General features: G+C 44.8%; 1 protein-coding gene across 4 annotated transcripts in view; it reads left to right on the forward strand.

Annotated features, from left to right (window-relative positions):
• The window catches only part of HIPK2 (homeodomain interacting protein kinase 2), a 206,734-nt gene that overhangs the window by 147,094 nt on the left and 32,390 nt on the right, over positions 1–27,250 (forward strand). The window contains exons 7-12 of one of the 4 annotated variants that reach the window (XM_018046873.1): positions 2,818–2,980; positions 6,444–6,651; positions 7,725–7,846; positions 17,135–17,277; positions 20,672–20,851; positions 24,966–25,247. In XM_018046873.1, the coding sequence (XP_017902362.1) occupies positions 2,818–2,980; positions 6,444–6,651; positions 7,725–7,846; positions 17,135–17,277; positions 20,672–20,851; positions 24,966–25,247 (1,098 nt within the window). The remainder of the gene's footprint in view (positions 1–2,817; positions 2,981–6,443; positions 6,652–7,724; positions 7,847–17,134; positions 17,278–20,671; positions 20,852–24,965; positions 25,248–27,250) is intronic. The other 3 variants (XM_018046874.1, XM_018046875.1, XM_018046876.1) reach the window with 3 other exon arrangements.

The following is a 27,250-nucleotide window of genomic DNA, read 5'->3' on the forward strand; positions in this document are numbered from 1 at the left end:
GACTGTATTGCAACAACCAGATAGTGCCTCTACTTTAGAAGCATGCTTGCAACAACCAGACTCGAGTACAGAGAAGGAACTGGGACCTGTCCCTTGCAAACTCTCATTACGGGATTCGTCCTGTTTCTGGGTATGGGAGGGGTAAGTCAAGGGGTGCCAGTCTGAACCACAGAGGGCAGACTTGGTGATTTACTGCATAGGGCCCCCATAAGATCAGTCTTCGTGTCATCAGGAGTGAAGTGGGCTGGCTGAGAAACAGCTGTGGATAGGAGATGGAGGGGTGCTCGTTAGCGGGTTCCTGGTAGCCAGGTGCACTGTGAGACACTCATGCATGCCCAGCTGTGTCCAACTGTTTTTCAACCCAATGGACTGCTACCCACCAGGCTCCTCTGTCCAAGAAGTTTCCCAGGCAAGAATACTGGAGTGGGCTGCCACTTCCTTCTGCACAGGATCTTCCTGACCCAGGGATCAAACCCACACCTACTGCATCTCCTGCAGCAGCGGGTGGATTCTTTACCACTGAGCCACCTGGAAAGCCACCGGCACTGTCAGTGAGGCAGTCACACGCATAAAGTTTGAGTCTTGGCTGAATGACCTCAGGGTGTGGTCTTTTGGTTCTACATGGAAGCAAATCAGGGTGTTTCACTGTGGGTGAAGACCCAGCACGGAAACCATGGGCATCAGCTGGCTCCTAACTCAGGACCTGGTGTGGAACCAGGGGAAGCACTGACAACTTAGATTTCAGAAAATAGGCCTCAGAAGGAAAGAAGGGTTTTGGAGCACAAAGTAGGCCTGATCCCCAAGTAACCCTAGAATCTGCTGGGCAGACCATGAAGAAGTCTGGGGCCAGAAGAAACCTCCATCCCACCCCTGCAGCTGGGCCAGGGCTACCCCAACATCTAGATTATCAGATGAAAGAGACTCCACTCGTTTCTCCATGCCAAGATTCTGGTGCTCGAATTCCTTAAAAACCATGCTTAACATTAACCCAGTGTGAAAGTACTTTCCTCTGAAACTAAAAACTCAGATCGTTTCAGTTAGAGAATTCTGAGTCTGAAAGCTTTGCGTTGAATTGTCGAAAAACCACTGATGCATTAAATACAGTCCAGAAGAACACAAAATCCATTGTTTTACTCTTTCAGCCTCCATGTGAAAGCACTTAACAGTAGGTTTGGTACTGAGTCGATGCTCAAAACGTGTTGGCGTTGCTAGCATTAGTGTTTTTAGCTCTTGGTCACCGGAGACCTTCTCTCTAGGTCATCAGGCAGTCGTTGTGTACTTAGTGTGCGTTGCGTGGCCAGTGTCAGTCATGATTAACTCAAAAAGAATGTGTAGGTCAGTTCAGAAAATCTTTCATGGAGAGGATGTTTTGGGATAGCCCGCAAGCACCTGCTTGGCCCAGAATCTCGCTTACCCATAGTACAGTATGCAGTTGTCATCTTAAAATGGTAGGATTTTATTGTTACTACACTACTTATAATTAAAATAAGTATTTTAAATGGAAATTTAAATGGGATCTTGCTATCCTAAATATTAGCATTTGAGGAAAAAGTGAGTTTAATTAGAAGACGACCCAGAAGTGAATGGCGTGGCACGTGTGCTCAGTTGGGTCTGACTCTTTCAGATGCCATGGACTGTAGTCCACCAGGCTCCTCTGTCCATGGAATGTTCCAGGCAAGAATGCTGGAGCGGTTGCATTTCCTACTCCCGGGTGTCTTCCCGACCCAGGGATCAAACCCGCGTCGGCGGCATTGGCAGGCAGATTCTTTACCTCGACGCCACCTGGGAGGCGGAGACGTGAATGAGAAACAATGTACAAACAATTGAAGATCCCGTGGTGGGTTTTCAAACACTTGGTCAAGGCCACTTATGGCTTTCTTTGCCCTTGATGCTGGTGTCCACAACACTTTTATACTTGAATTTCATAATTAAGAGTTTTGTTTTGATTCAAAAATGCAATGGAAGAAGAAAAAGAGAATTTTATGGAACTGGGTAAGAATCAGAAAAAAAGAAACGAAGAATGAAGGAAGTTAAAGAGAATGTACGTGTCTTTGTGAAGACTACCATTAACCAGCTCTTGATCTTGGCAAATTACCTATCCCTTCTCTTTATCCTTACTCGCAAAATAGGGGCAACAGTTGTCTGTCTTCCCCTCGTGGTTGTTGTAGGACTGAGGGAAAGAGTGCTTGCGAACAGACACGCTGTCAGTAAGCTTCACCGCTGTTATTAGTTGTTAAAATCATTATTCTCCATCCATGCACAATCCAGGGAGGAGCAAGAGTGCCAATAGGTCCTGACACCAGGTTGGCTATTCTTTGGCTGGCCCCTAGATGGCGCTGGTGCCCTGGGTTAGCTGGAAAGGGTGTGGGCAAGGAAGATGGCGGCAGGTCATCCATTGCTGACCAGTCCCAATCAGAGAACTTACATGTTTATTTATGGGCCAGAAACCACTTTGAAAGCCAAGAATGAGCTGTGGAAATTGGGAGGCAGATCAGCAGCAGGAGGAAGTGCAGTGAGAGCCAAGAGGTCTGTTGTGTTGGTGGAGAACTGCTACCCACCCAGGATGAGGAGGCGGCAGTGAGAAGGTTCGGGGTGGGAGGGGGCGGCGGGGGGGTGGAATTCCTGTAAATATCACCAACTCTTGCAAATGCAGACACTGCCTGAAAAATCCAGGAACCTGAGACCCAAAGTGAAGTGTCTCAGTGCTTTCATTTATTAGATTGACTCTCTTCTCTTTTTCTCTCTCCGTTTTCTCTCCTGTAATTCCATGTTACTCTCTTTCCCTGACACCTTTGTCTCTGCCTTTTGCATGAACAGCGTCAAATCATGTTTCCAGAACATGGAGATTTGCAAGCGTCGGGTAAACATGTATGACACGGTGAACCAGAGCAAAACCCCTTTCATCACGCATGTGGCCCCCAGCACATCCACCAACCTGACCATGACCTTCAACAACCAGCTGAACACTGTCCACAACCAGGTGAGTGGGGGGCAGAGGGGAAGGCAGACACGGGGCTAACACAGCAAAGGTCAGGGATTCTGTTTTCCCGCCAAGCTGAGTCAGGAGACAGAACTCCATATCGTATACAACAGACAAAATCCCTCTACTGTCACATTCAGCTCTGCAAGAAGGTGTTTGTCTTCATCGTTATTTCCTTTGAGATCCTCAGGCATTCTTTGTATTAACTCCTAGCCGCTTGAAAGGTCCCAGAAGTGACTCACTAAGAGAGTTATTTCTGAGACGGTACCTCCTACTGCTTTCCTGTCCTGCTGTGAGAATAAGGTAAAGGAGATTCTGGGATCCTCTCGTGTCTGACATCCGCCTGATGGAGAATTCTGGAACTGGAAGGGATGGATGCTAGCGGTCATCCAGCTCAGGCCCCCACTCCTTGTGTCCACACTGCTGGGTCCACATGATCTCCTTTCAACACAGACAAAACCTGCCCTTTGCCAAGTCATGTCACCAGAATCCCAGCAGTGAGAACCAAAAGAGGACCCACAGCTTCCAAACCTCTTACAGAAAATTTGCAGAATCTAGCACCTAATATACTGCTGGAAATATGGATGACACCCAGGAAATGTGTACTGTATGAAGAGTCTCCAAGGCCTCGCTCAGGCAGCCTCTGGTATCTAAGAGACTTTAACTTTTATTCCTGCCTACCAGTTTCCCCAAAGAAAGTGTCCCTAGATTTTCTTCAGTATCAGTCTTTAATGATGACAACACACCTGTGTACGCACACACACACACACCACACCCCTCGATAGCAGAAGAGCATATATGTTCCATTGTGAATACTCTGCCTGGCCATCCACTCTTTTGACAGGTCCCGTTCTCTCATGAAGAGTCACTGACCCTGCTTCCCAGGCCATTCCCCGCACGTTTGGTTGCTAAGGCTCAGCGTTCCTTCCCAGCCTGTTCCTCTCCCACTCTGCCTACCCTCTAGGAGAGGCCTCCTAGAATCTGCTGCCCCCCGGAGGCCACTGGTGTCCTTTCTGTTCTCAGCCGAAAGAGTTCATTTCTCTAAGGCCTGGAGTCCTGTGTGATCAACACTCCCACCCAGTGCCTAGCTCAGTCCTCAGGCTAAGGCAGCCACCACCAGTCAGGTGAACTCCTGGACAGAATAACCACTGTGATTCTGCTCTTCGTCACCAGAGTCCCAGCAGAGTGAGCAGGCCATCTGGCTGGTGCCCTGAGCAGGGAGGGTAGAAAATACATTGAGATGGGAAGTTGGGCCTAACTGTGATTGGAAGGAGGGCCAGCCTAAGATGTGTACACAGTGTTCGTTAGGCAGCAACCGGAGACTTGTGAGCAGAGGTGGTATCACACAAAAAGTAGTCATTTGGAAAGAATGTTCTAGCCTCTGTGCCCAAGAAGAATTAGAAAAGAAGTGGAGGCCAGAACATCACTAGTCAAGGCCTTACAGGTCCCAGGCTCCAGGACAGAAGGCCTTAGCAAAGGAAGTAGTGACTAAAGAGAGGGAGAGTGTTCTGGGGACATTTGGAAGGAAGGAGCAGCAAGACCAGTGGCTGGCCAGAAGGGGGAGCCACTGAGCACCCGTGTGGGAACCTGGAGGAGACTGCTGCTAGTGCCCCAAGGAGGGAAGCCAGGAGGCAGGAAGATGAGGGAGCGTGTGGACTCTGGTGTGTAGAGGGCAAGCGGCTAGTGGTGTCTGAGGGGAGCCTCCAGGAGAGGTGAGGCTGCAGAGAGAACAGAGAACAGAAAGGAAACACAAGTCATGCCGTTGGTAACAACACAAAATGCTGGCCCCATGCAAATGACTATGTATGAAATAGATGAACAGCAAGGACCTACCGTGCCACACAGGGAACTGTATTTAGTACCTTTTAGTAACCTATGATGGAAGGGAATAGGAAAATCATATTTATTCCTTTCACTAGAGTTTCCTTTTGTTAGAATATATATACATAACACAACGTTATAAATCAACTGCACTTCAATAAAAAATAGTGACAAGAGATGCTGGCCTACATGGGCCACACATGCATTCCCAGCTACGCTGCCTGGAGGCTGACTGTGTGATGCTGCGCAGACAGACAGCTGTTGTTACAATAATATCTTAAAATCTAAACATGGGCAGTCCCTAATTTGGTGATTACTTTCAAACAAATTCTATGCTTTGCACTGAAATTCAGCATAAAATGTAAGTATAAAAGACATGTAAAATGAGACTTTATCCTTTTCATCAAATCTGACATATATGCCTACCTTTCCTAAGGTCCTAATTTGGTATGCTTCCCAGTAGCCTTGTGGCTCTTGCCCTTTTTACTTTCTTAGTCCTTGTAGCCTCTAGTAGCAAAATCTCTCATAAACAAGGTTGAAATTGAAGCCATGGGTTACTCCACCTATCTTACTAAAGGATCAGCACGAAGACTAAGATGGGGTGAAACTGGAGAATTCCCAGTGTAGAATTCCTTTTCCTTCCATGGCCTTGCTTCACATGGAAGTTCAACCTCAAATGCTCTCTCTTTCTGAAAAAGAAAGGAGAGAGGACATAACTTCAGTGTCTGTCTAACCCATCTCCATTTAACTTAACCCATCTCAAGTTCTCTTGACGCCCTGGCATCTTCTCCTTGCCCTTTAACCTTAGTTTCTGAATGCCAGCACGAGAATGCACCGAATTCCAACAAGCAACCCCAGCCTCAGCACGTCCCTCTCCATCTCTGTTTCTGTAGCGTTATTTCTTCGCAGTAACTGTGCTCTGTGAACATCTAAGGGCATCTGTGAAAGTGCTACCCTTAGACCTGAGCAGAAGGGCTTGCTGCCCAGGCCCTCCCCAAGTGTGTGTGCTTCCTTCCGTGGCAAGCTCCGGGAATCTGAGACCTGGGGCCTTGAGGAGCCACTTCCTAGTTTCATCCTCCCCAGTAAAGACCAAGTCCAAATACCTGCACCCAAAGGCCTTCAGGTTGTGGGACAGAGCTGGGGCCTGGAGAGAAGGCAGGCAGGCACTCGGCTCCACATTCCAGGGCCCAAGCCAAGGAATCCAGATTCAGACTCAAACCAAAGCCTTCCAGGTAGTTATGAAAGTGTTTATGTCTGAGTGGGAGGGCAGATCATAATTCTTTCTAGCCAGTCCTTAACTTTGCAGTATAGACTATAGACTTGACATGCAGGCATCCCGTGTGCACTTGCAGGCCCTGCAAGTATTAGCAACAGGCCCTGAAAATATTAAGAACAGGCCCGAATCTAAGCATCAAAGGTGATTCTGTGTCCTGGGCTGCAGGTGCCTGCTTTCCCCTAAGTCTTTCCAACTGTATTTCCACTCCCGTTTTCGCTTTTTTTTTTTTTTTGGCTCTTGGTTTTCATTCATTCGTTTGCTCTTCTTTGAGTTCATTTATTTGATTTAGATCCGTGTCTCCCAGCATGCCATCTCCCTCATGTTTTATTTGTGTTTATTTTTGTCTAATCCCCACCATTCCTGTAGGCTCCCACCTCCACCAGTGCCACTTTTTCCCTAGCCAATCCCGAGGTCTCCATACTAAACTACCAATCTGCACTCTGCCAGCCCTCAGCGGCATCCATGGCTGCGGTGGCCCAGCGGAGCATGCCCCTGCAGACGGGAGCCGCCCAGATCTGCGCCCGGCCCGACCCCTTCCAGCAAGCGCTCATCGTGTGTCCACCTGGCTTCCAAGGTAAGGCAGAGTGGACCCAGCCTCGCACCTGCTTCCACCAGGACCGCCTCTGCGGTGCTGGCCTCATGCTTTTCTGTCCTGCTGAAGCCCTCTTTGTTTCTTTCTGCGAGAGCCCTGGCATCACTGAACTTGAGGGCCCCCATCCTGTGGCAGCCAACCTAGAAACAATGGACATAGGCTTCTGCATCAAGTCCGTTCCTTGTTATTCGCACCACCTGCCAGCGGTTTTGTCCTGGCTCAGCCACCATCTGTAAATCAGCACATTGTGCGCGCTCCCATTGTTATGCTGATGTCAGCCCTCGCGTTGCCTCCCGTGGAATAACCTCTGTGTGGATTATCTATAGCACACTGCCAACCTCTGACAGCGCACTAGTCCCCGTTCTTGTGACAGGTATAAACCTCCCTGGAAAGTACTTCCTGGCCAGTGCCCCCCACCTCTGGCCAGGCACCCCGGCACTCTTCTCCTGAAAATTCGAAGCAAGAGTTGACCGGGTCTGTCGTTGTAGTTTACCTTGAAAACTCGAGAATTTGGTTCCGAAAACCCCCTGGTGTGAGTCTGTGTGGTTCAGTTTAAGTAAGTGCTGTTCCAGCAGCCTTACCCTCTCTCCCTGGCTTTGACCCAGTCAGATGTATCTTCATGACAAAGGCAGCTGTTTTCCTGCTGTAATTTGTCAGCATAACTGTTCCACTTTTGGCTTTAAAGACTCCTTAATTTGACTGAGTCTTTGAAAACATTCAGAAAGGTCATTTTGGGTATTTTTTTCCTAAGTTAGAGGGAATTCCCTGGTGGTCCAATGGGTAGGACTCCACGCCTCCACTGATGAAGGCCTGGGTTCTATCCCTGGTCAGCAAACTAAGATTCCAACAAGCCATGTGGCATGGCCAAAGGAAAAAACACAAACTTTTTTTAAAGTTAAAAACTGAAGCACGGAAGACTTCCAAAGGACCAGGCAGTGTCTGGTGGGGACTAGTGCAAAGGGAGGCTGAGGGCTGACAGCGGGCTAGGACGGTCTCCTCATCCAGCACTTCCCAGTTACTCAGCCCTTCTCCCCGTCACCCCTTGTCTGCTCTAGGATTGCAGGCCTCTCCCTCTAAACACGCTGGCTACTCTGTGCGAATGGAAAATGCCGTTCCCATCGTCACTCAAGCCCCAGGAGCCCAGCCTCTTCAGATCCAGCCAGGTCTGCTTGCCCAGGTAATTCTTTCTTTATTATCACTGCTGTTACCACGATCCATGTTAATGTTGTTCACAAAAGAGACATATCTCTGATAATTCCCTCCCTGGCAGTGAGTTAGATGCCTCAAGTCATTAGAATACATCAGTAATATTCCGAATGATCCCCAGGTGAATTACCCTCCTAACTATCTAGCTTACAGTTCCAAGAAGAAATTTAGACACAGGGGGAGTCTGGGGAAATTTATTATTATTATTGTCTCTTTGTAATGCAGATTAATATGAGAGACCTAGGTTTTAATCCTAACTCTACTAATAACTCTCTGTGACCCAAGGCAAGTCAGTTAGCATTTCCTTATTTTTTGAAAGCAGAAAAAAAGAGATTCTCTGTTTCCTAGTTGAAAACCAGGATCACGGAGACTTTGGGCTGGAACCTTCCTTATCTGTTCACATAGGTACTCTGGTAGATTCCTCACATGAGATCACAGAGGTGAAACTGGTTGAAAATTTGTGACGTGTTGTGAAAATTTTAGGCAACAAAGTGGTGTAATGATAATAAGTAATCGATCCTTAATCTCGCTTGAACATTAATAACAAATACACTTTCGTTGTGCTGAGCACATCATGGTTGTTATGGATTTAATCCCCACAATATGGTATTTGTCTCCTTCTGCCAAACAAGCCACAGGCACTGGCTGAAAGTCACACAGCAGTTAGGTGACAGACCCACCACACAAGCCCGGGAAGGCTGACCCCAGCACATGTGTTTTAACCCGTCATTTGCTGTGCTGTTTCTTCATCATGGTTTCTGAGTTTGGGGGTCAAGGATGGATTGACTAAACTGTTGTTAGTTTAAAGCACATTTGTTTTTAAAATGAAGTTGGTTCCCAAAGACACTTTATTTATAGTGTCTTTTCTTGAACAGAAGTTTGGGGGTTAATTTTAATATAGTCAAATTGCATAGGTCTATTTTAGTCTCATGGGGTTCCCTGGTGACTCAAGGGTACGGAATCCACTTGCAATGCAGGAGACACAGGTTTGATCCCTGGGTCGGGAAGATCCCCTGGAGAAGGAAATGTCAACCCACTCCACGACAGAGGGGCCCAGCGGGCTACAGTCCATGGAGTCACAAAAGAGTCAGATACAACCGAGCAACTAAACAACAACAATTTTGGACTCACTCTGTTCTAGTCTACTGGCCTGTCTAATATCCTACTGTCTTTACTATTGATTTTATAACTTTAATGTATGTCTTGATATCTGGTGGAAAAGCCCTGATCCTATCACGTTCTTCAAAATTTCCCTATCTGTTTCTATGTGAATTTTATCCTCACCTTTACGTAAGAATTTTCGTTCCAAAACGAACAAGACAAAAACCCAGAACCCTGATTTGTGCGTATTGGACCTGCACTGGATTTATATTCACTTTGAGGAAAATCAACATCTTTGTAATATTGTCATTTCACCCTTGAACATGGTATATAATTGTATATGTTACCTTTTATTCCTTTCACTAGTTTTCCTTTGTTAGAATCATTCCTAAATATTTTACAGTTCTGTTATTAATAACTTTATTAACTATATTTTCTTATTTGTCTTTGGTTAATAGGATTATAACTGGTTGTGCTCCACTGAGTTTGTTATGCAGCAGTCCTTCCCGACTGTGATTAGTTCTGATCGTTTCTGTGAATTCCCTTGGATTTTCTGTGTAGACTATTTTTTCATTTACAAGTGATACAATTTTGTTTCTTCCTTTCCAGTCTATATAATTTTTATTTATTGTTCTCGTGACACTGTGCCAACAGTACCTCCAAAACAATGTTTAATAAGAGCATTGATGTTGAGCATCCTTAACTTGAACTTTAAAGGAAATTCTTCTTGCTGTTTGCCTCTAGAGATTTTGTTTAAAGAGCGGTTCGGTTCAGTTCAGTTCAGTCGCTCAGTTGTGTCCAACTCTTTGCAACCCCATGAATCACAGCACACCAGGCCTCCCTGTCCATCACCAACTCCCGGAGCTCACTCAAACTCATGTCCATTGAGTCGGTGATGCCATCCAGCCATCTCATCCTCTGTCGTCCCCTTCTCCTCCTGCCCCCAATCCCTCCCAGCATCAGAGTCTTTTCCAATGAGTCAACTGTTTGCATGAGGTGACCAAAGTATTGGAGTTTCAGCTTCAGGATCAGTCCTTCCAATGAACACCCAGGACTGATCTCCTTTAGGATGGACTGGTTGGATCTCCTTGCAGTCCAAGGGACTCTCAAGAGTCTTCTCCAACACCACAGTTCAAAAGCATCAATTCTTTGGCGCTCAGCCTTCTTCACAGTCCAACTCTCACATCCATACATGACCACAGGAAAAACCATAGCCTTGACTAGACGGACCTTTGTTGGTGAAGTAATGTCTCTGTTTTTCAATATACTATCTAGATTGGTCATAACTTTCCTTCCAAGGAGTAAGCGTCTTTTAATTTCATGCCTGCAGTCACCATCTGCAGTGATTTTGGAGCCCCAAAAAATAAAGTCTGACACTGTTTCCACTGTTTCCCCATCTATTTCCCATGAAGTGATAGGACCAGATGCCATGATCTTTGTTTTCTGAATGTTGAGCTTTAAGCCAACTTTTTCACTCTCCTCTTTCACTTTCATCAAGAGGCTTTTTAGTTCCTCTTTACTGTCTGCCATAAGGGCGGTGTCATCTGCATATCTGAGGTTATTGATATTTCTCCCGGCAATCTTGATTCCAGCTTAGGGACACTTTATCAAGTTTGCTAATTTTTTTAATGAATTAATGTTTAACTGCATCAAATGTTCTTTCTCCACCTATTGAAATATTCCTGTGTTTTTGTTCCTTCAACTGTTGATGTAGCAAGTTATTTAATAGATTTTGTAATGTTAAATCATCTTTGTATCAATATTTTCAAGGTGAACTTTATTTGATCATGTGGTACTTGATGTGTTTGTATGCTTTTCAATCCTGGATTGTTTGTGAATACTGCAGTTAAGTATTTTTGCATCTATGTTCATACGTGAGGAAGTAGCATGGATTTCTTTTTCTTATAGAATCTTTATCTGTTTTGGTCATGGAGACTACACCCAGGCTCATAAGATACGGTGGATATTATTACTTCTTCTGTTTTCAAGAACAGCTTGTTTCAGATTGACACTAGCCGTTCTTCATCTCTTTGTTCTTACGTCCAGACTGAGACTGCAGATACCCAGTCTCACCAGTTTCTGGTGGCACACAAAATTCTGTCCTGCTGAAGGTTTAAACAGACAACCTTCAGTATATAAAGCACACCTGTACTCCTTCCCCTGTCTCTCTGTTCCTCATAGCTCCCTTTTGTTTGCGCAGTTTGTTAGTACGGAGTTCAGAAAAAGCCCTGGTAAATCAAGAGAACTGCCACTCACTCCAGGGCACGGCAGCCTGTTCACACTTCATCTGCCTGGGAGCCAGCATCCAGGCCAGTTTCCCAGTGCTGCTCCTCTGTGAGCCAAAACCTGCAGAATTCACATGTGCTCCTAAAGGAGACTTAGAGATCCTGTTTTTGTGTTTGCATACTTAACCCTAGTAAGCCAAGAACCATCTCTGAAAGAAATAATACATAGCATCGCTTACTAGCTAAAGTAGATATTCCTTGTTGTTCAGTTCGGTGGAAACCAACAGGCCCAGCACTTCCGAATTTGTCTTAGTCCTTCAATCATAGCAGGGAAGGGCTTTACCAACTGCCTGCTTGAAAAGGAGTCCTTAGAGCACTATAAATCTCCAAGTGGATTTAACCTACAGCTCTAAGTGGGGAAGTGAACCAAAATTACATGTACAAGGATTTTAATTGCTACAGTGTTTATAACAGGGAAGTGCTGGAAGCAATTTGAATGTTCATCAGTAGAAAATTTGTTTAAATTGATAAGGGCATAAAATGGAACACCATATAGCCATTGGAAAAGGACATGGTAGATCAAAGTGTCTTGACATGCAGCGTTGTCTAAGAGATATTAACTTAAAAATTAAAAAAAAAAAAAAAAACAAGAACTGTCCTGTCCTATCCAGTGTCATTGTGTGTCTTTTTTGTTTATTGATTGCTTTTGATTTTTCTTGTTTGTCACCCAATCCATGCCAATATGTTAGCCTGTTAAGGTGGAGCTTTCTCCTAGATATATTTTAATGATCCCTTCAAAGGAAAAAAAATTAGCAACTTGCAAAACTAGGCAGATTCTTGACCCTCTGAGCCACCAGGGAAGCTCTAAAAAACTAGTATGGCAGCTGTTTTTTTTTAAAAAGCAATAATTAAACATTAACACTGATGCCTTCATTTTTCATGGGATTAGGTTAGGTATCAGGCAGAGGCACTCCAAATATTATTACTTTAAATATATCCCCAAATTTCAGTATATTTCTTTTTATTTAAATGTTTAAACCTTTTCAAGGAATTTGTGCATGTTTAGAAATGGTCTTTTGAATCCGTCCCTCAGGTTAGCTTTGTTTGCTCTGCCGTTTGCCAACCCCTCCTCGCCAGTAGCATCATATGTCCCTAAAATGGGAGACAGTCTCTCTGGTGCACCCCGAAGATGTGTCTCTAGAAATAATCACACCCTCTCATTTCAGTAACACGAGGGTGATCATATGGATCGCTTTACCAGTAATGCTTTTTTGGTATCGCCTAAAAGGAGCTTTCATCTCTGTCCGCCCAGCCCCCAGCCAAGAACTGGCATCTTAACCACCATCAGAAATTGTGAATGAGGGACTTCCCTGCTGGTCCAGTGGCTGAGACGCCACGCTCCCAATGCAGGGGGCTCAAGTTCAATCCCCGGCCAGGGAACTAGACCCCACATGCCTAACGTCATACGCCGCAACTAAAGATGCTGCCTGCCACAACAGAGGCTGAAGATCCCACATGCTGCAGCTAAGACCCAGCACAGCCAAATAAACAAATAAGATAAATTTTTAAGATTTTAAAAAAGAAAGAAACTGTGCATGAGCCAGTAAAGGTAGAGAGATGGGAATTACATGCCTTGATTGAGATGGTATCTCACTTTTCAAATGGCAGGATCCCGAACCCCCTCGGACCACCCAGAGCCCCCAGGATATGGAGATTTCCATTTGCCAGATCCTTGTAGACTCCGCCCTGCTGTGAAGAAGTTGTGCGCATTCTTCTAGCCAGTTAACTCCTGTCACCTGAACCCCTTTAAATGTTTCCCTGAGGATAAACCGTTGTCTTGGATTCTTTACCCTTTCCAAAACACAAAACTTCAACGCTTCTTAGAACCTTCTCTAGTCATTTTCAGCAACCAGTCTTTCCAACCATTCTGTCTTGCTGTCTGTGGCAGTCTTGCTGGGTGCCTGATATTGCTAATAAATAAGGAAGACTTTTTCATACGACTCTTAGGCACCTGATCCTGAGTTGGGCCATCGTTTTTGTGTATCGCCTCCATAGAAAGTGTAGCGTATTGGCTGAGAGCATGGGCTCTGGAATTCCACTGCCCATGTTCAGATAGCAGCCTCACCACTCACTGGCTGTTTGACTTCAGAGAAGTTATTTTTGAATTTAAATTTAATTCTTTTTCAAAGTAATACATGTGTCTAATTGTTACAGTTAAATGCCACCACAAACGTCTGAGAAAACAGTAGTCTCATACCTATCCCATCCCCAATTTCTGTTCCCCCAAACTATCATTTTTTTAATTAATTAACTTTAAATGTAGGCTAATTACTTTACAATATTGTGGTGGTTTTTGCCATCAACTGACATGAACCAGCCGTGGATGTACATGTGTCCCCCGACCCCATCCCAAGCCCGTCTCCCACCCTCCTCCCCATCCCAGCCCTCTGGGCTGTCCCAGTGCACCGGCTCTGAGTGCCCTATTTCATGCATTGAACTTGAACTGGTCATCTATTTTTTTAACTGTTTCATTTAGTTATTTAAATCCATGTTTCTAAATAGCATTCTTTAACTGTTTCTTACTGAATTTTCCACGTTAGGTATCAATCAACCATGGAAGAATGCTTAGCCCTCTAACCCTCCATCCCCAGAACACACAAGCCTACTCGCATGCACGCTCTCTTCCTCTCGCTCTCACTTTTCCTTTCTCCCTTTTCCTCCCTTTAAGTTTTTATTCGACCACTTTATATTATCTACATAATTATTATCATCAATATTATATTATACTCAACTGAGCCTCATAACATACTATGATTCTCCTTCCTTTCCTGTATAAGTTGTTTTTCCTAGAATTAGTATTGTCTCATCTTTTCATTGGGTCAGTTTCCTCTGTATGTATTATTAGGCAGCCCCAAAGTCTTCCAGAGCTCTAAAAGGCTTGTGTGTTTAATATATTGGTGTCTTTGAGCATATTGAGAGGTTAAGTGGCTGTTGTTTTTCCTCTCTTTCTGAAAGCTTTCTAAGACTTTCCTTGTCCATGGTGGACATAGTATCCATGAGATTCATGGCTCCATGCTTTCTCATGAGTCTTTTAGAATACACTGTCCGGTACATCCTATTTGCCCTTTTTATCTGAAGAACTTTCTTCTATTTTTGCCCTTGTTAACTTCTTCCCCTCCATTTTCTCTGTTCCTTCTTTGTGGAATTCCTGCTAGTTGCGCGCTGGTACTTCTGAACTGATCTAATGATTTTCATGTCTCCCACCCTCACCCCCATCCACCTTTTCCCTGTATATATTCTATCTATGCTACTTTCTAAAATTTTCCCATCTGTATGGGATTGTTCATTTCTGCTGTCATTGTTCTCATTTCCAAGAGTTTTCTTGTTCTCAGAATATAGATATATATCTTTTATATCTTGTTTCATGGATATATATACACATTTAGTCTCTTTGAGGACACTAATTACATATATTTTTAGCTTTTCTTCTGATTCCTATACTGTTGTTGTTCCTCAGAGTTTCATTTTTTGTTTTAGTCTCCTTCATGATAGAAACTTCCTTTGAAGTCTGGTGGTCCGTGGCTGTTCATTCATATCTAAGACTGAAGGACTGAAAACTGACTGGAAAGCTTCAGGGGCAGCGGGGTGGACTTCTCTATTGCATAAGGAGTGAGCTCAGCATTTTCTTTGGCAGGTCCCCTCTCATCAAAAGTATCTGTGGTTTTCTCTTGGAATGGTCAGTTTCCCTGGAGAGAATCCAGCAGGTTCCTGCTTGAAGATTGGGGGTGGGGTGGGGGATAATAATCCATACCAGGAATCTGAGAGTGACAGAATCCCAGGGTTTAATATTCCGACTTTACCTTCCATTCCGTCAGACTGCTAACTTAGTAATAACTCTTCTGTTTTCCAGCTTCTGAAATTCTGTTAACTGTTATTGTCCCTCCCTGTTCCCTGTGTCCTTATGGATCTATATGTATTTTTTCATTCCTTCACTGTCATTTTAGTTGGGCTTAAAAGAGGGAGAGCTGTAAATGTATGTTTAATTTACTATGTGTCCAGGCAAGCTGTGTGTATCAGTTTATTCACCTGAGAAATGGGAGGGGAGAATAGTCCCTACTCACAGGATTGGTATTAAGATAAAGTCAGAGAATCCATTTATGGTTTTAGCTCTATGCCTGGCACACAATGTGCATCCAGAAATATTGGCTCTAATCTTACAGATTATACAGTAGTAATAAATTATAGAAATATCTGATGCAAAGTGTTGTCTCAAATGAGTTGAACATATCCATCAGTGATAGAGGTCCAGAAATATCTTTTTGCTCCATCTCTGAGGTAAAATGCTAAGATTCATTTTAGAGAAACAGGGAAGAAATAATGTCCTTAGCTTGATATCAAGATTTATTATTTCAAAATGACATTAGTCAAAACACAGGCTTTTCATGGGATCTGAAACAAGTTCCAGACAAAATCAGTAGAATTCTTATTGCCAGTGAGACTATTGTTCATGTAAGCTTTTGAGTTCATAATTATTTTAATCAATTAAATTATTTTTCTGCTTACTGTGTTTGAATTCACTAAACCTGAAATACAGTGAAGTATAGCTAATTGCCTTTGAATTGCTTCTTTCATTTTATCAGCAAACATTTCTTAAGCACTTGTTGTATAATCTGTGGTCCCTGAGCTTTTTGACTATATTTTAAAAGATCGGTAAGCAAACAGGCAATATCTAAAAGGCATAAGAGATCTCACGGAGTCTCATGTGCAGCAGTATAGCAGGATAGAACCAGGTGAACTGTGCACTCGCATCTAAGAGGGAGCCGTAGCATTTTAGTACACATCGCTGTTTATGAAGTTTTGACTCAAATTTATAATCCATTTCTAGAAGTGCTTGTTTGTTAGGAGCCAAAACACTTGAACATATGCAGAGTTTGTGGAGCACTACATTATATTAATTAGCCAGTGTTAGTCATCTCCAGCCTGACGGAAAGAGAGAGAAAGAGCTAAGATCCCAACTCCTTGACCTTCCTAAGAGGTATTTTACCTTAGCAGCGTTCCTTCAAGTGTCCAACTTTGGACAGCTATGTTTAGGGTGAATCATTTAATAACCAAAGGCAAGCAGAATAGTGATTGAAGATACAGAGGGCTCAAAACACAACACACACACACACGTGTACGCACGCACACCTGTAAGTCTATTCAAGGAGGAATCGGGAAAGTTCATTTTCGACTTCTTAAGAAATAGCTTGGTGTTTATAAAAGATCAAACTGTGACTTCCTCACTGTTTCATTTTCTCCTTGAGGAGTCAAGGTATTCTCAGTTAAGCTCAAGATCCCAGCTAAGAATTTTACTTCATGCCTATTTGCCCTTGGATATAGGCAGGTGTCAGATACTTGGTGATCTCAGGATTATGATCAGGATACCAGATACTTGGTGATCTCAGGATTATGTTAACTTAGATTCAGAAGATAACACAAGTTGCACCTCTACATTCTAACTGCTAAACAAAAGGTAAAATATTAAATAAAGGATGCTAGGCGGAAAACTTCTTGAGAGCAAGGAGTTACCCTTGTAGGATCCAATTCAACTCCCTCAATCTCTTGTGCACAGTTGTGTCACAAAACAAATCAATAAGTGAACTTTGGGGAATTTTAAACGTTGTTCATTAGAGCAGATTTATAAATAAGTCATTCTTCAGTGTGAATGAATCGCTTCCATATAGTTCTTTGCCCATATACCTACCTATTATCTTCTATTGACTTCACATGTGTTCATTTTATCTGCCCTGGTGTCTGAGTTCAGAGAGTAGGTCTCCACTGTCACACCTATCAAGGGGTCTAGCACAACCTTGAGCACAGAATAAGCACTTGACTCATGCCAACTGATTTATGATTGTCGGACATAGTGATAGCAGGTGATCTCTGTCCTACAGCAGGCCTGGCCAAGTGGGACCCAGCAGATTCTGCTTCCCCCGGCGTGGCAACAGCTGACCGGCGTGGCCACGCACACTTCGGTGCAGCACGCAACTGTGATTCCTGAGACCATGGCCGGCACCCAGCAGCTGGCCGACTGGAGGTGAGCAAGGCGCAGGCAGGGCTAGGATGGGAGGCACTTCCGCCGCTGACCCAGAGGGCGGCCAGGCTGGCCAGTACCAGAATCCCCTGCTTTGTAGAGGGCTTTTTAAATTAACAAGAATAGCATGTGGCCTACCTGGGTTCAATCCCTGGTTTGGGAAGATCCCCTGGAGGAGGGCATGGGAACCCATTCCAGTATTCTTGCCTGGAGAATCCCATGGACAGAGGAACTTGGCGGGCTACAGTTCATGGAGTCACAAAGAGTCAGACATGACTGAGCAACTAAGTGCATGAGCATACCATGTGGCCTAAGACTGCAGTGTAATGAGAGGTTATTTTTAAATAAATGTATAATGGAGAAGGAAATGGCAACCCACTCCAGTACTCTTGCCTAGAGAATTCCGTGGACAGAGGAGCCTGGTGGGCTGCTGTCCATGGGGTCACACAGAGTCAGATACAACTGAAGAGACTTAGCATGCATGCATGCATTGGAGAAGGGAATGGCAGCCCATTCCAGTCTTCTTGCCTGGAGAATCCCTGGGACAGAGGAGCCTGGTGGGCTGCCATTTATGGGTCTACACAATCGGACATGACTGCAGTGACTTAGCAGCAGCAGCAGCATACCAGGACACCAGAAAACCAGCGTGGTTACTTTAGGATCTGTTGTCATTTTGAACTCCAAATTCAGTTCCATTATTTGATTCACCAGACTTGGCTTGGGATGATTTTTGGTTGTTTCTCCGAATTCACTTCCACTCCCAGAAAACAAAGATCTGTTGTCCATGAAAGGATGCAGAAGAGATCCAGGGGCTCCTTAGCAATTCTAGGAAGTGTTCTCAAGGTGTTTTCACACACGAGCATGCTGGAGTCACATCAGACCTCCTGGGGGAAGACTTGACAGAAGGGGGTTTATTTGGACTGGTAAACTCTGCTCTGTTTGCTGAGTGTGTCTCTTCAGTTGATGCTCATATCTTTGAGATCAAAGTACACTTTCCACAGGGCCCAGAGACATCCAGCTGACAGCCGCAAGCACACCACAACCCCTGCATCTGTTTCCAGAACCTTCCACCCCATCCTACTCACCAACTTCATCACTGACACGTGACTCTGTTGTTCTTATGGCCACTTTCCATTCTTCCTTATACCATGCCACCTATGCCATCCCAACACCACCCTCAGTGCCCACCTTCACCAGTGCAGAGCCAAATGGCAGTCCCCCGAGCTGGCCCCAACTTCTCATGGCCCTCTGGGCTGTCTCTCTTTCAGCCGAAGCATCAGGGTAGGTCACACCCTTCACCCTCTGACAGTCCCCAAACCATCCACAGAACCTCCCGACAGTTCTTTTTCTGTCCCGTAAATCTGCTGTGAGTGAAAAGCTCTGATGAAAGGCAGAGAGACAGGGCCCCAGTCTAGCCTCAACTGCAGCGTCCTCTGTCCTGCCATTTAGTTTTCTACTTACTAATTTACTCATTCTAATTTAGTAGAAAGAAGAGAGGAACGGAGGCCATTTATCACAGTCCCGTTCACTTTCCACTGACACCACCCCCCCACATCCACCGCCTCTCACTGGAAGCACTTTCAAGCCAGGTAAACTGGGCTCATTTCTGGCCCTGCGCGACCTGGGAAAGTTACTAAACCTCAGTTCTTCAGTTAAGTAGGGACAGTAATGCCTATTCATCCAATTGTTGGGAGGTTTAAATTTAAGATAAAAGACAAAGCACTTGACTGGATTTAACATGTACCATCCAGCACCAGCCTTCCCTGGTGGCTCAGTGGGTAAAGGATCCGCCTGCAATGCAGGAGACCTGGGTTTGATCCGTGATTCTCGAAGATCCCCTGGAGGAAGGAATGGCAGCCCATTCCCGTATTCTTGCCTGGAGAATCCCACAGAGGAGCCTGGCGGGTTGCAGTCCACGGGGTCGCAGAGTTGGACACGACTGAGTGAATAACATTTCACTTCATACCAGCGCCTGATCCATGACAGGCAGCAATAAATCTGTTATCTGCCCTTCCTCCGTTCACAGCATGAATGCTCAGCAAGACCACCTTCCCTCTCCAGCTCATTAGCAGCAGCAACCAAGTGGAAAGCTGTTTGACCAGTTGTTTTTTTTCCTTACCCCTTTTTCTCCCAGAAGACCACACATATGCTGTACTTCCATTTCCCTTTGTCTTTCAGCATTTACAGCTTATTTAATTTCAGAGATACTGACATTCTTAACTCATTCATGCACATGTTATCTTTCATCCCTCCTCATCTCTTACCTGGTTACCACAGGAGAGACCTAAAGCCAACACAGTTTCTTTTCAGTCTCTTCTCCATTTCATGTGTAGCCCAAAGAACATCTGGACTCATGGCTAGTGCTAGACCTGTGTCAAAGGGAAAAATGTCATGTCTGTAGAAGAAATAGCAACAAAGTAAAGGAGTTATAACATCAGTTTTTAAAGTTCACTTAAATGTCCAAAAGACTATCAGGATCTCTACAAAAGTGTCTCCCTACTTCTCTTTGTGTTCAGTTTTTTCCCTAAATTTCATAGTATTTTAAAAATTCATATGAACTCTCCTATAGCTCTTCATTTTACCATGTATTAAATGGGTTTTTATGGGCTACTCTCTAAATTCATCATCACTCTTAATATTACTGTAGGAATAAGCCTAACAGCAGATCTCACATACAACAACCCAGATCTCACATAACCCATTTTCAGGATTATGACTGCCAATATTTCTGTCAACATGTGTCTGTTACTAATTTTCACTGATTACCAAATTCTATACATGTCTAATCAACCTTCAGTTAATCTAATTGTTCATTCAAAAAGCATGTAACTCACTGATGAGCTGCTACATTCCTGAACATTGTGCTAACTGCTGAAAGAATTCTAAAGAATATTAACACTTCCTAATGCCAGAAAGACATACCTCCCAATCTTCAAAGTTTGTTTTTCACATAAACTGCAATATTCTTATTTACAAAACGGTATTACTAGGATATCCTGCTTACCTCACAGAGTGGAACAACCCATTGAAGGCGCTTTGTAAATTATAAAATACACAGCCCAGTTAGCTGTTTAGGGTCTTGAAGAGCAGAAGGGAATATTTATTTCCTCTCCCCAGAACTTAAGCTGAGTCCGCCTACTCGGCATTCTCCCCACTTAAAATATGCCTTTTCTCACTCACCAACAAATTGTGTCCACACCACTTAAACATTCCTACACCAGAGACACTCAATGAAGTCACCTGGGAAGGCTCATCTCATCAACAACTATCCCCTCTGTGTGAGAACTACCTTTTGATTTTAATTTGACTTTTAATGGTGGGGAGGGAACTTTAGCTTCTAAAGGAGCTCTGTTTCTATTAAACCATCAAAGAATCTGTTTTCCCATTTCCCTTTCAGGAACACACATGCTCATGGCAGCCATTACAATCCCATCATGCAGCAGCCTGCGTTGTTGACTGGTCATGTGACCCTTCCAGCAGCTCAACCCTTAAATGTGGGCGTGGCCCATGTGATGCGGCAGCAACCTACCAGCACCACCTCCTCCCGGAAGAATAAGCAACACCAGTCCTCTGCAAGGTAGGTGTGTAAGAAATGTTAGAGAAAGAAAACTTCAAGGAGATTGGAAGTTAAAGATCTGGATCCCTGGAATGGGATTTTGAAGGAGGCACTCATCCTGAGGTCTCTGTGAGTGCTGGCTCTACCAGCACCCTAAGGGTGGGGCCCTCAGACCACAGCGTTCAGTGTCCCCATCTTGAGTGATTCTGTCCCCTTCCACTTATCTAGAAAACACTCAGACTGCCCTCTGAAGATGCATTTTTGAAACTATAACTTTCTTTTAGAAGTAGTAGAGAAATGTGCTTTATTTGAGTCTAATGTCAGAAATTTAACTCATTCAGCTATTTGCTAAAATATAATGGCACCCCACTCCACTACTGTTGCCTGGAGAATCCCATGAATGGAGGAGCCTGGAAGGCTGCAGTCCATGGGGTCACTGACGGTCGGACATGACTGAGCAACTTCACTTTCACTTTTCACTTTCATGCATGGGAGAAGGAAATGGCAACCCACTCCAGTGTTCTTGCCTGGAGAATCCCATGGACGGGGGAGCCTGGTGGGCTGCCGTCTATGGGATCGCGCAGAGTCGGACATGACTGAAGCGACTTAGCAGCAGCAGCAAGCAGTAACTTTGGTTAATCATAGACACTACCAGAAGAACAATGATCTTTCCCATTTCCTCTAAATCCAGTTTCATCTCCATGAACTCTTCAAAAAAATTAAGATTGACCAAAGGCCATGTGCTTCTGTTCATTTTATATGGTATTTTGGAAAAGGTAAAACTATAGAGTATGTAGATTGAAGATTGCTGGGAAAGATTGAAGGCCGGAGGAGAAAAGGACAGAGGTTGAGATGGCTGGATGACATCACCGACTCAATGGACATGAATTTGAACAAGCTCTGGGAGATAGTGAAGGACAGGGAAACCGGGTGTGCTGCAGTCCATGGGTCGCAAAGAGTCAGATACAACTGAACAACGACAAAGCTATAGAGACATAGATCAGATCAGGATCTGCTAAGGACTAGAGGGAACTTTTCAAGGTGATGACAAATTTCTGTATCTGCATTGTGATGGGAATTACATGACTGTACATTTGTTAAAACTCATCAAACAATTCAAAGGGGTGTCTTATACTGTATGTAAATGATACCTCAATATACCTTACTTAAAAAAATAGAGATTTCCCAACAAAAAAATCGAGATCAAAATTGTGTGGCTGTAAAATTGTTCCTACATCTCTCTCCAGTGGCTTGGAGGTCCCTAATTGTTTATTTGGAATAGGTTAATCAAGAGAAGTCAAGTAATACATGAAATGTCTAGTGAATTTTGTTTTTATACTTCCTTGGATAGCATGATGCCAGAAATTAGATCTGCCTCTTTTCATTTTTTTTCATGTGAAAACTAATCCAAGAGCTGACTTCCTGAAGTTGTCATCCTTCCTGAACAAGGTTCTTATTTGGTTGTTTCTGACAACTTAGGGAAATTCATGTCAGATCAGTGGCAGGCTTCCAGAATGCTTTTGTTTGACAGCTCTGTGATAGAACACCCATGTCTGTGTTAGACTGGGTGACACCAGAGGCCCCTGGCTCAGTCCTCATGTGCTGTCCTGCGCAGTCTGGTGTGTGGTCTACCAGAACCATGGTCTGGCTTGAGCTTGGCCTCTGTATGCTCACTTTGGCCAGGTAGGGGCAAGAAGAACCCTTAGCCTCTGACCTGTTGGTAAGTCCCTCTTTGTTGCCTTCTTACCACCCAGCTGGCTTTAGAAGGCTCACTGCCAGTGCATTTCAAGATCAGTGGGACTATAGTGAAAATTATGGGTTTGCCTATTTTAAAGACCAATGCCTTAGGCAAAACAATTGGAAAAACCAGAAGGCTCTCCCCTTTAGCAGACGGTAAGATCAGGCATAGTTTTCTTTAAAAATGCCAAGTAGACATATTTTAACTGCTCGAGTAGTGAAAACTTAATCTCAAAATTGTACCATGTTAGTAGTAACAAATACAAAGTTCTCTGGTAAGTACAAATAATAGAACAATCTTATCAATGAAACTTCCTTCTTATTAGGAGCCCCCCAAAAGGAACAAGCAACATATCTGATACCAACTAAATAGAAAATTAAATAGACCCACCTTTATGGAGTTATTTTCATCTAATTACCTTCCCTTTAGCTAGAAGGTGCTAGAATCTCTAAGGACATATCACAATCTTAAGTTTCATTATAGGCTGGCTTTGGTCTCATTGTATAGATACAACCAAGGTCAGCAACGGTTGATGGGGAGGGGAAAGGTAAGGTCTTTTTTCTCTAAAGTTACCAGAAACTACATTGGCGTTTTTGATAAGTAATTTCTAGTTGATCAAAATCAAGAGTTATAGGTCCCTTAAGCATACATTTTCCTTTGCATTTTTCCTGGTTTTTCATTGTAATTGAAACAGACTGGTAAGCTTCCTGTGAGGCTCATGTGTCAAAATCCAGGATTTTCTTTGGGTTTTTTTTTGGTTGCACTGCGAGGCATGTGGAATCTTAGTTCCACAACCATGGATTGAACCCATGTTCCCTGCATTAGAAGGCAGAGTCTTAACCACAAGACCGCCCATTAAGTCCCCAGAAAAATTAATTTTTGAAAAGTTATACCGCCACAGATACTTTTATGGTCATGTCCTTTTCCCAGAGGAGGAAGGAGGCAAAGCTACACTTTAACCTTAGATCTTTTAGCTCCAGGAAGTCTTAGGTAATGAGTGTTGTCATTGAATCAGTGGTGAACCAGCCATGAGCAAGGAAACGAAAGCTTTATGTGCAAATATCTTTTCTTCCACCTCCCTCCAAAATAAGACCTCACTCAGTACACTGGGGAGGATGACAAGATTGAACTTAGGAAGTTGGGCTTTGACCCTGAAGGCAGGGGGCTGTGTTGGGGCAGACACCCCTGAAATCCGCCCCCACTGCAAGACTGGCCCAGTCCTTGGGCATGGTCCTCTGTCCTCTCCTGAGAGCCCTGGCTACCCACTTTGTCCCTCAGCAGGTAGAGCCCAGAGAAGCCAGGATGCTGCCCTGTCTGTGAAGCAGTTGAAAGAAAGAGTCCCACAGGCCACCGCCTCTACAGTCTGGTTAAGCCCGAGTGCACTGGTCCTCTATCTGATTTATGGAGGGCAACACAGGGCTTCCCTGGTGGCTCACAGGTTAAAGCATCTGCCTGCAATGTGGGAGACCTGGGTTCAATCCCTGGGTCAGGAAGACCCCCTGGAGAAGGAAATGGCAACCCACTCCAGTATTCTTGCCTGGAGAATCCCATGGACAGAGGAGCCTGATGGGCTACAGTCCACAGGGTCGCAAAGAGTCGGACATGACTGAGCGACTTTACTTTCACTTTCTACAATGAATGGTGTCGGATTCGTGATCTCCGAAGAAGATATAACTTCAGGACCAGGGACCAGGCTTGAGCACTCAAGAGCTTTTGTATAGCAGAGTTTTATTAAAGTATAAAAAAGGGACAGAGAAAGCTTCTGACACAGACATCAGAAGGGGGAGGAGGAGTGCCCCCCCATGCTAGTTTTAGCAAGCTGTTTTATGTCTGTTAGAAAGCTATTAATCATATAGAGACACCTCACGACTGAGGGAGTTTCACCAGGCCCGTCTCCCACAATATGCGTTTTTAAGACAGGATGGCACGAAGTATGTCATCCCCAGCCATAAAACAATTGATATGAATACTGGTTTGTTGAGCTGTTATCAGCCAAAAGTTAGTCTTAGGTGGAACCATTTTAAAGAAAGGCAAATTCCAAAGCAAACACATAGTTTCATTAACATAGCTTAAGAAAAACATTTCCATAAGAAAAAGGTGTTGGTTAGCTCAAGGTTTGAGAAAAGTTAAGTTCAGGTGGAACTAGGTGTTGTCATGGCAACACAGAATTTTAAGAGAAAAAATTCTGACACTTTTTTTGTTTCCTCCTGCCGCTTAAGGGAGAGATAAAAAAATGTCTGACACTTGTAGCCTATTTCCCCTGTTTGGAGACCCGTGGCCTTCCTGCCCGTGACCCTTTCAATTTGGCCATGCCGGTGTTTCTAGACATTTGGGCTTCGTGCAAGAACCTGGCAGCTCTGACTTTCTCCATGAGCGTGTGTGGCTTTATCGTTCCAGAAACGTCTCCACCTGTGAGGTGTCCTCCTCTCAGGCCGTCAGCTCGCCGCAGCGGTCCAAGCGCATCAAGGAGAACACGCCTCCGCGCTGCGCCCTGGTGCACAGCAGCCCCGCCTGCAGCTCATCCGTCACGTGCGGCTGGGGTGACGGGGCCTCCAGCACCACCAGGGAGCGGCAGCGGCAAACGATCGTCATCCCCGACACCCCTAGCCCCACGGTCAGTGTCATCACCATCAGCAGCGACACGGACGAGGAGGAGGAGCAGAAGCACGCCCCCACCAGGTGAGCCGTGACGCCTTCAGACACCAGGAAGGAACGGAGTGGGGGCATGGCCGGCTCACCCAGAGACAGTTGGGGGTGGGCCTGGACCACTTCCGCGTCATCCAAAGTGATGATTCATCCTTCTCTCCTGGCCCCTAAATCCTGGCCTTGGCATGTCCTGGAGCCCTAAAGTGATTTCAGAGGATGGTCCAATAGATCTGGGCTTCTCGGGTGGCTCAGATGGTAAAGAAGCCACCTGCAAAGCAGGAGACCTCCGTTCAATCCCTGGGTGGGGAAGATCCCTGGAGAAGGGAATGGCAACCCACTCCAGTATTCTTGCCTAGAGAATCCCCACGGACAGAGAGGAGCCTCACGGGCTACAGTCCATGGGGTTGCAAAGAGTTGGACATAACTGAATGACTAACACTTCACTTTCTACTTTTCAAACAGATTTCTATAATTATTGAAAGCCAAAAATAATTTTGAGTCAATTTGGTCTTAAAAAATAGTTATAGGCTCTCTACATTTGGGGGATGTGAGTCCATGAAAGTCAGGCACACAGTGCCATTATATTTTCAGCCCTCATAAGCTAAAAATCTCTGCCTCGGGCTATTGAATGTATTCCCAGTTGGTCAGGCTGTTTCTCAAACATTGCCTTGGCTCGCTCAGAATTTGAGGTAATTGGCCAACTAATCAGAAATTTCCCTGTGTCTGATTAACCCAGTCTTTCAAACTGCCAGGTGGCCTTTTACCCAGAGAACATTACTGTTTATTCCAAAGTAGTAAGAACTCATTTCACTCGCTGTATGCTTCTGGGGGGGAGGAAAGAAATTATTTATTATATTTGCAAGACTGTTAAGCCTGGTGCCGGAGCCTCTTTCCTATACTTGCCAGCTAGACTGAAACAGAGTTTGGTGTGAGTTTGGGCTGTCTGGTGGTCCCCTGGAACTTTTCCCTCCAAAGAGTCGGTCCTCTGGTCGTTAGCATCCCCGAGCCTCGGGACCTTGTAGATCTGAAATCTCACAATCCCAACCTGCTGGCTCTTCCCACTGGGACCCAGGACCCGGGAAGGGAGGCCTGCCAGTCAGAGCACATCCTGTGACCCAGTGTGAAGATAACATTGACATTTGGGCCCAAATTATTAATTTCTGATTGGATACAATGTCACTGATTATAATCACAAATCCTTTTGATTAGATAATAAATTCTTACCTTTGAAATCATTACACGATGTACAGATAGACTGATTAAAACATTCTCACTACAGCTATTCCTTCCTGCATGGGGTATTCCCTTCCCACCTTTATAATGAGCTCAGCATCTTGTCTTTTCATGAGAAGGCTTGTATAGCGCTCATTACAGTGTCCTCTTTAATGGCCCAGCCCAGTTCAGTGTGTCTCAGAGAAGCGTGTGATGGAGCATTTCTGTCCTAGCATTGGGTCAGGTGCCAGAGGGGCCAAGGAACTGAGGGCTGGGGCATAGTGCTTCACTCCCAGCCTGCCTGTTCCAGAACTGGCCTCAGTTTCCTTTGGAGACTGTTTCCTTTGTTTCCTTAGGAGAGCAGTCCCAAGCTGAGTCCATGCCCTGTGCCTCCCAGTCCCTTCCCAAAGGGAAAGGCTCCTCCCAGCCACAGCCCGGGCCCTGGCCTGGAGCAGCGTGTCCACACATCTGTGGCATCAGGCATAAGAAGGACAGGCAACCTCACAGGCCCTTTGCCACAACTGGAAAAAAGCAATTTTAAAATCTGACAGTTGACTAGATTGGAGTATCATTTTAACATTTGAATTGACACAGAATCTCAACATAAGTGCTCAGGAGAGAACCGAATAGTGGTTCTGAGGGGAAGGAGGATGAGAAAACCATTTCTCCACCCATCAGGCTGCTGCCAGGGCTGAGGGCGCAGAGCCAGCCGGAAGTACAGGCTGCCTCTGCAGCAGCCCCAGGGCCCAGAAAGAACAGAGCTGAAGCATGTGGCAGCATGGGAGGATCTTGGTGTCAGTGAGTCACGACTTGGGGGGGGCCGG

This window comes from Capra hircus, chromosome 4 (assembly GCF_001704415.2).
Source record: "Capra hircus breed San Clemente chromosome 4, ASM170441v1, whole genome shotgun sequence".
NCBI lineage: Eukaryota > Metazoa > Chordata > Mammalia > Artiodactyla > Bovidae > Capra > Capra hircus.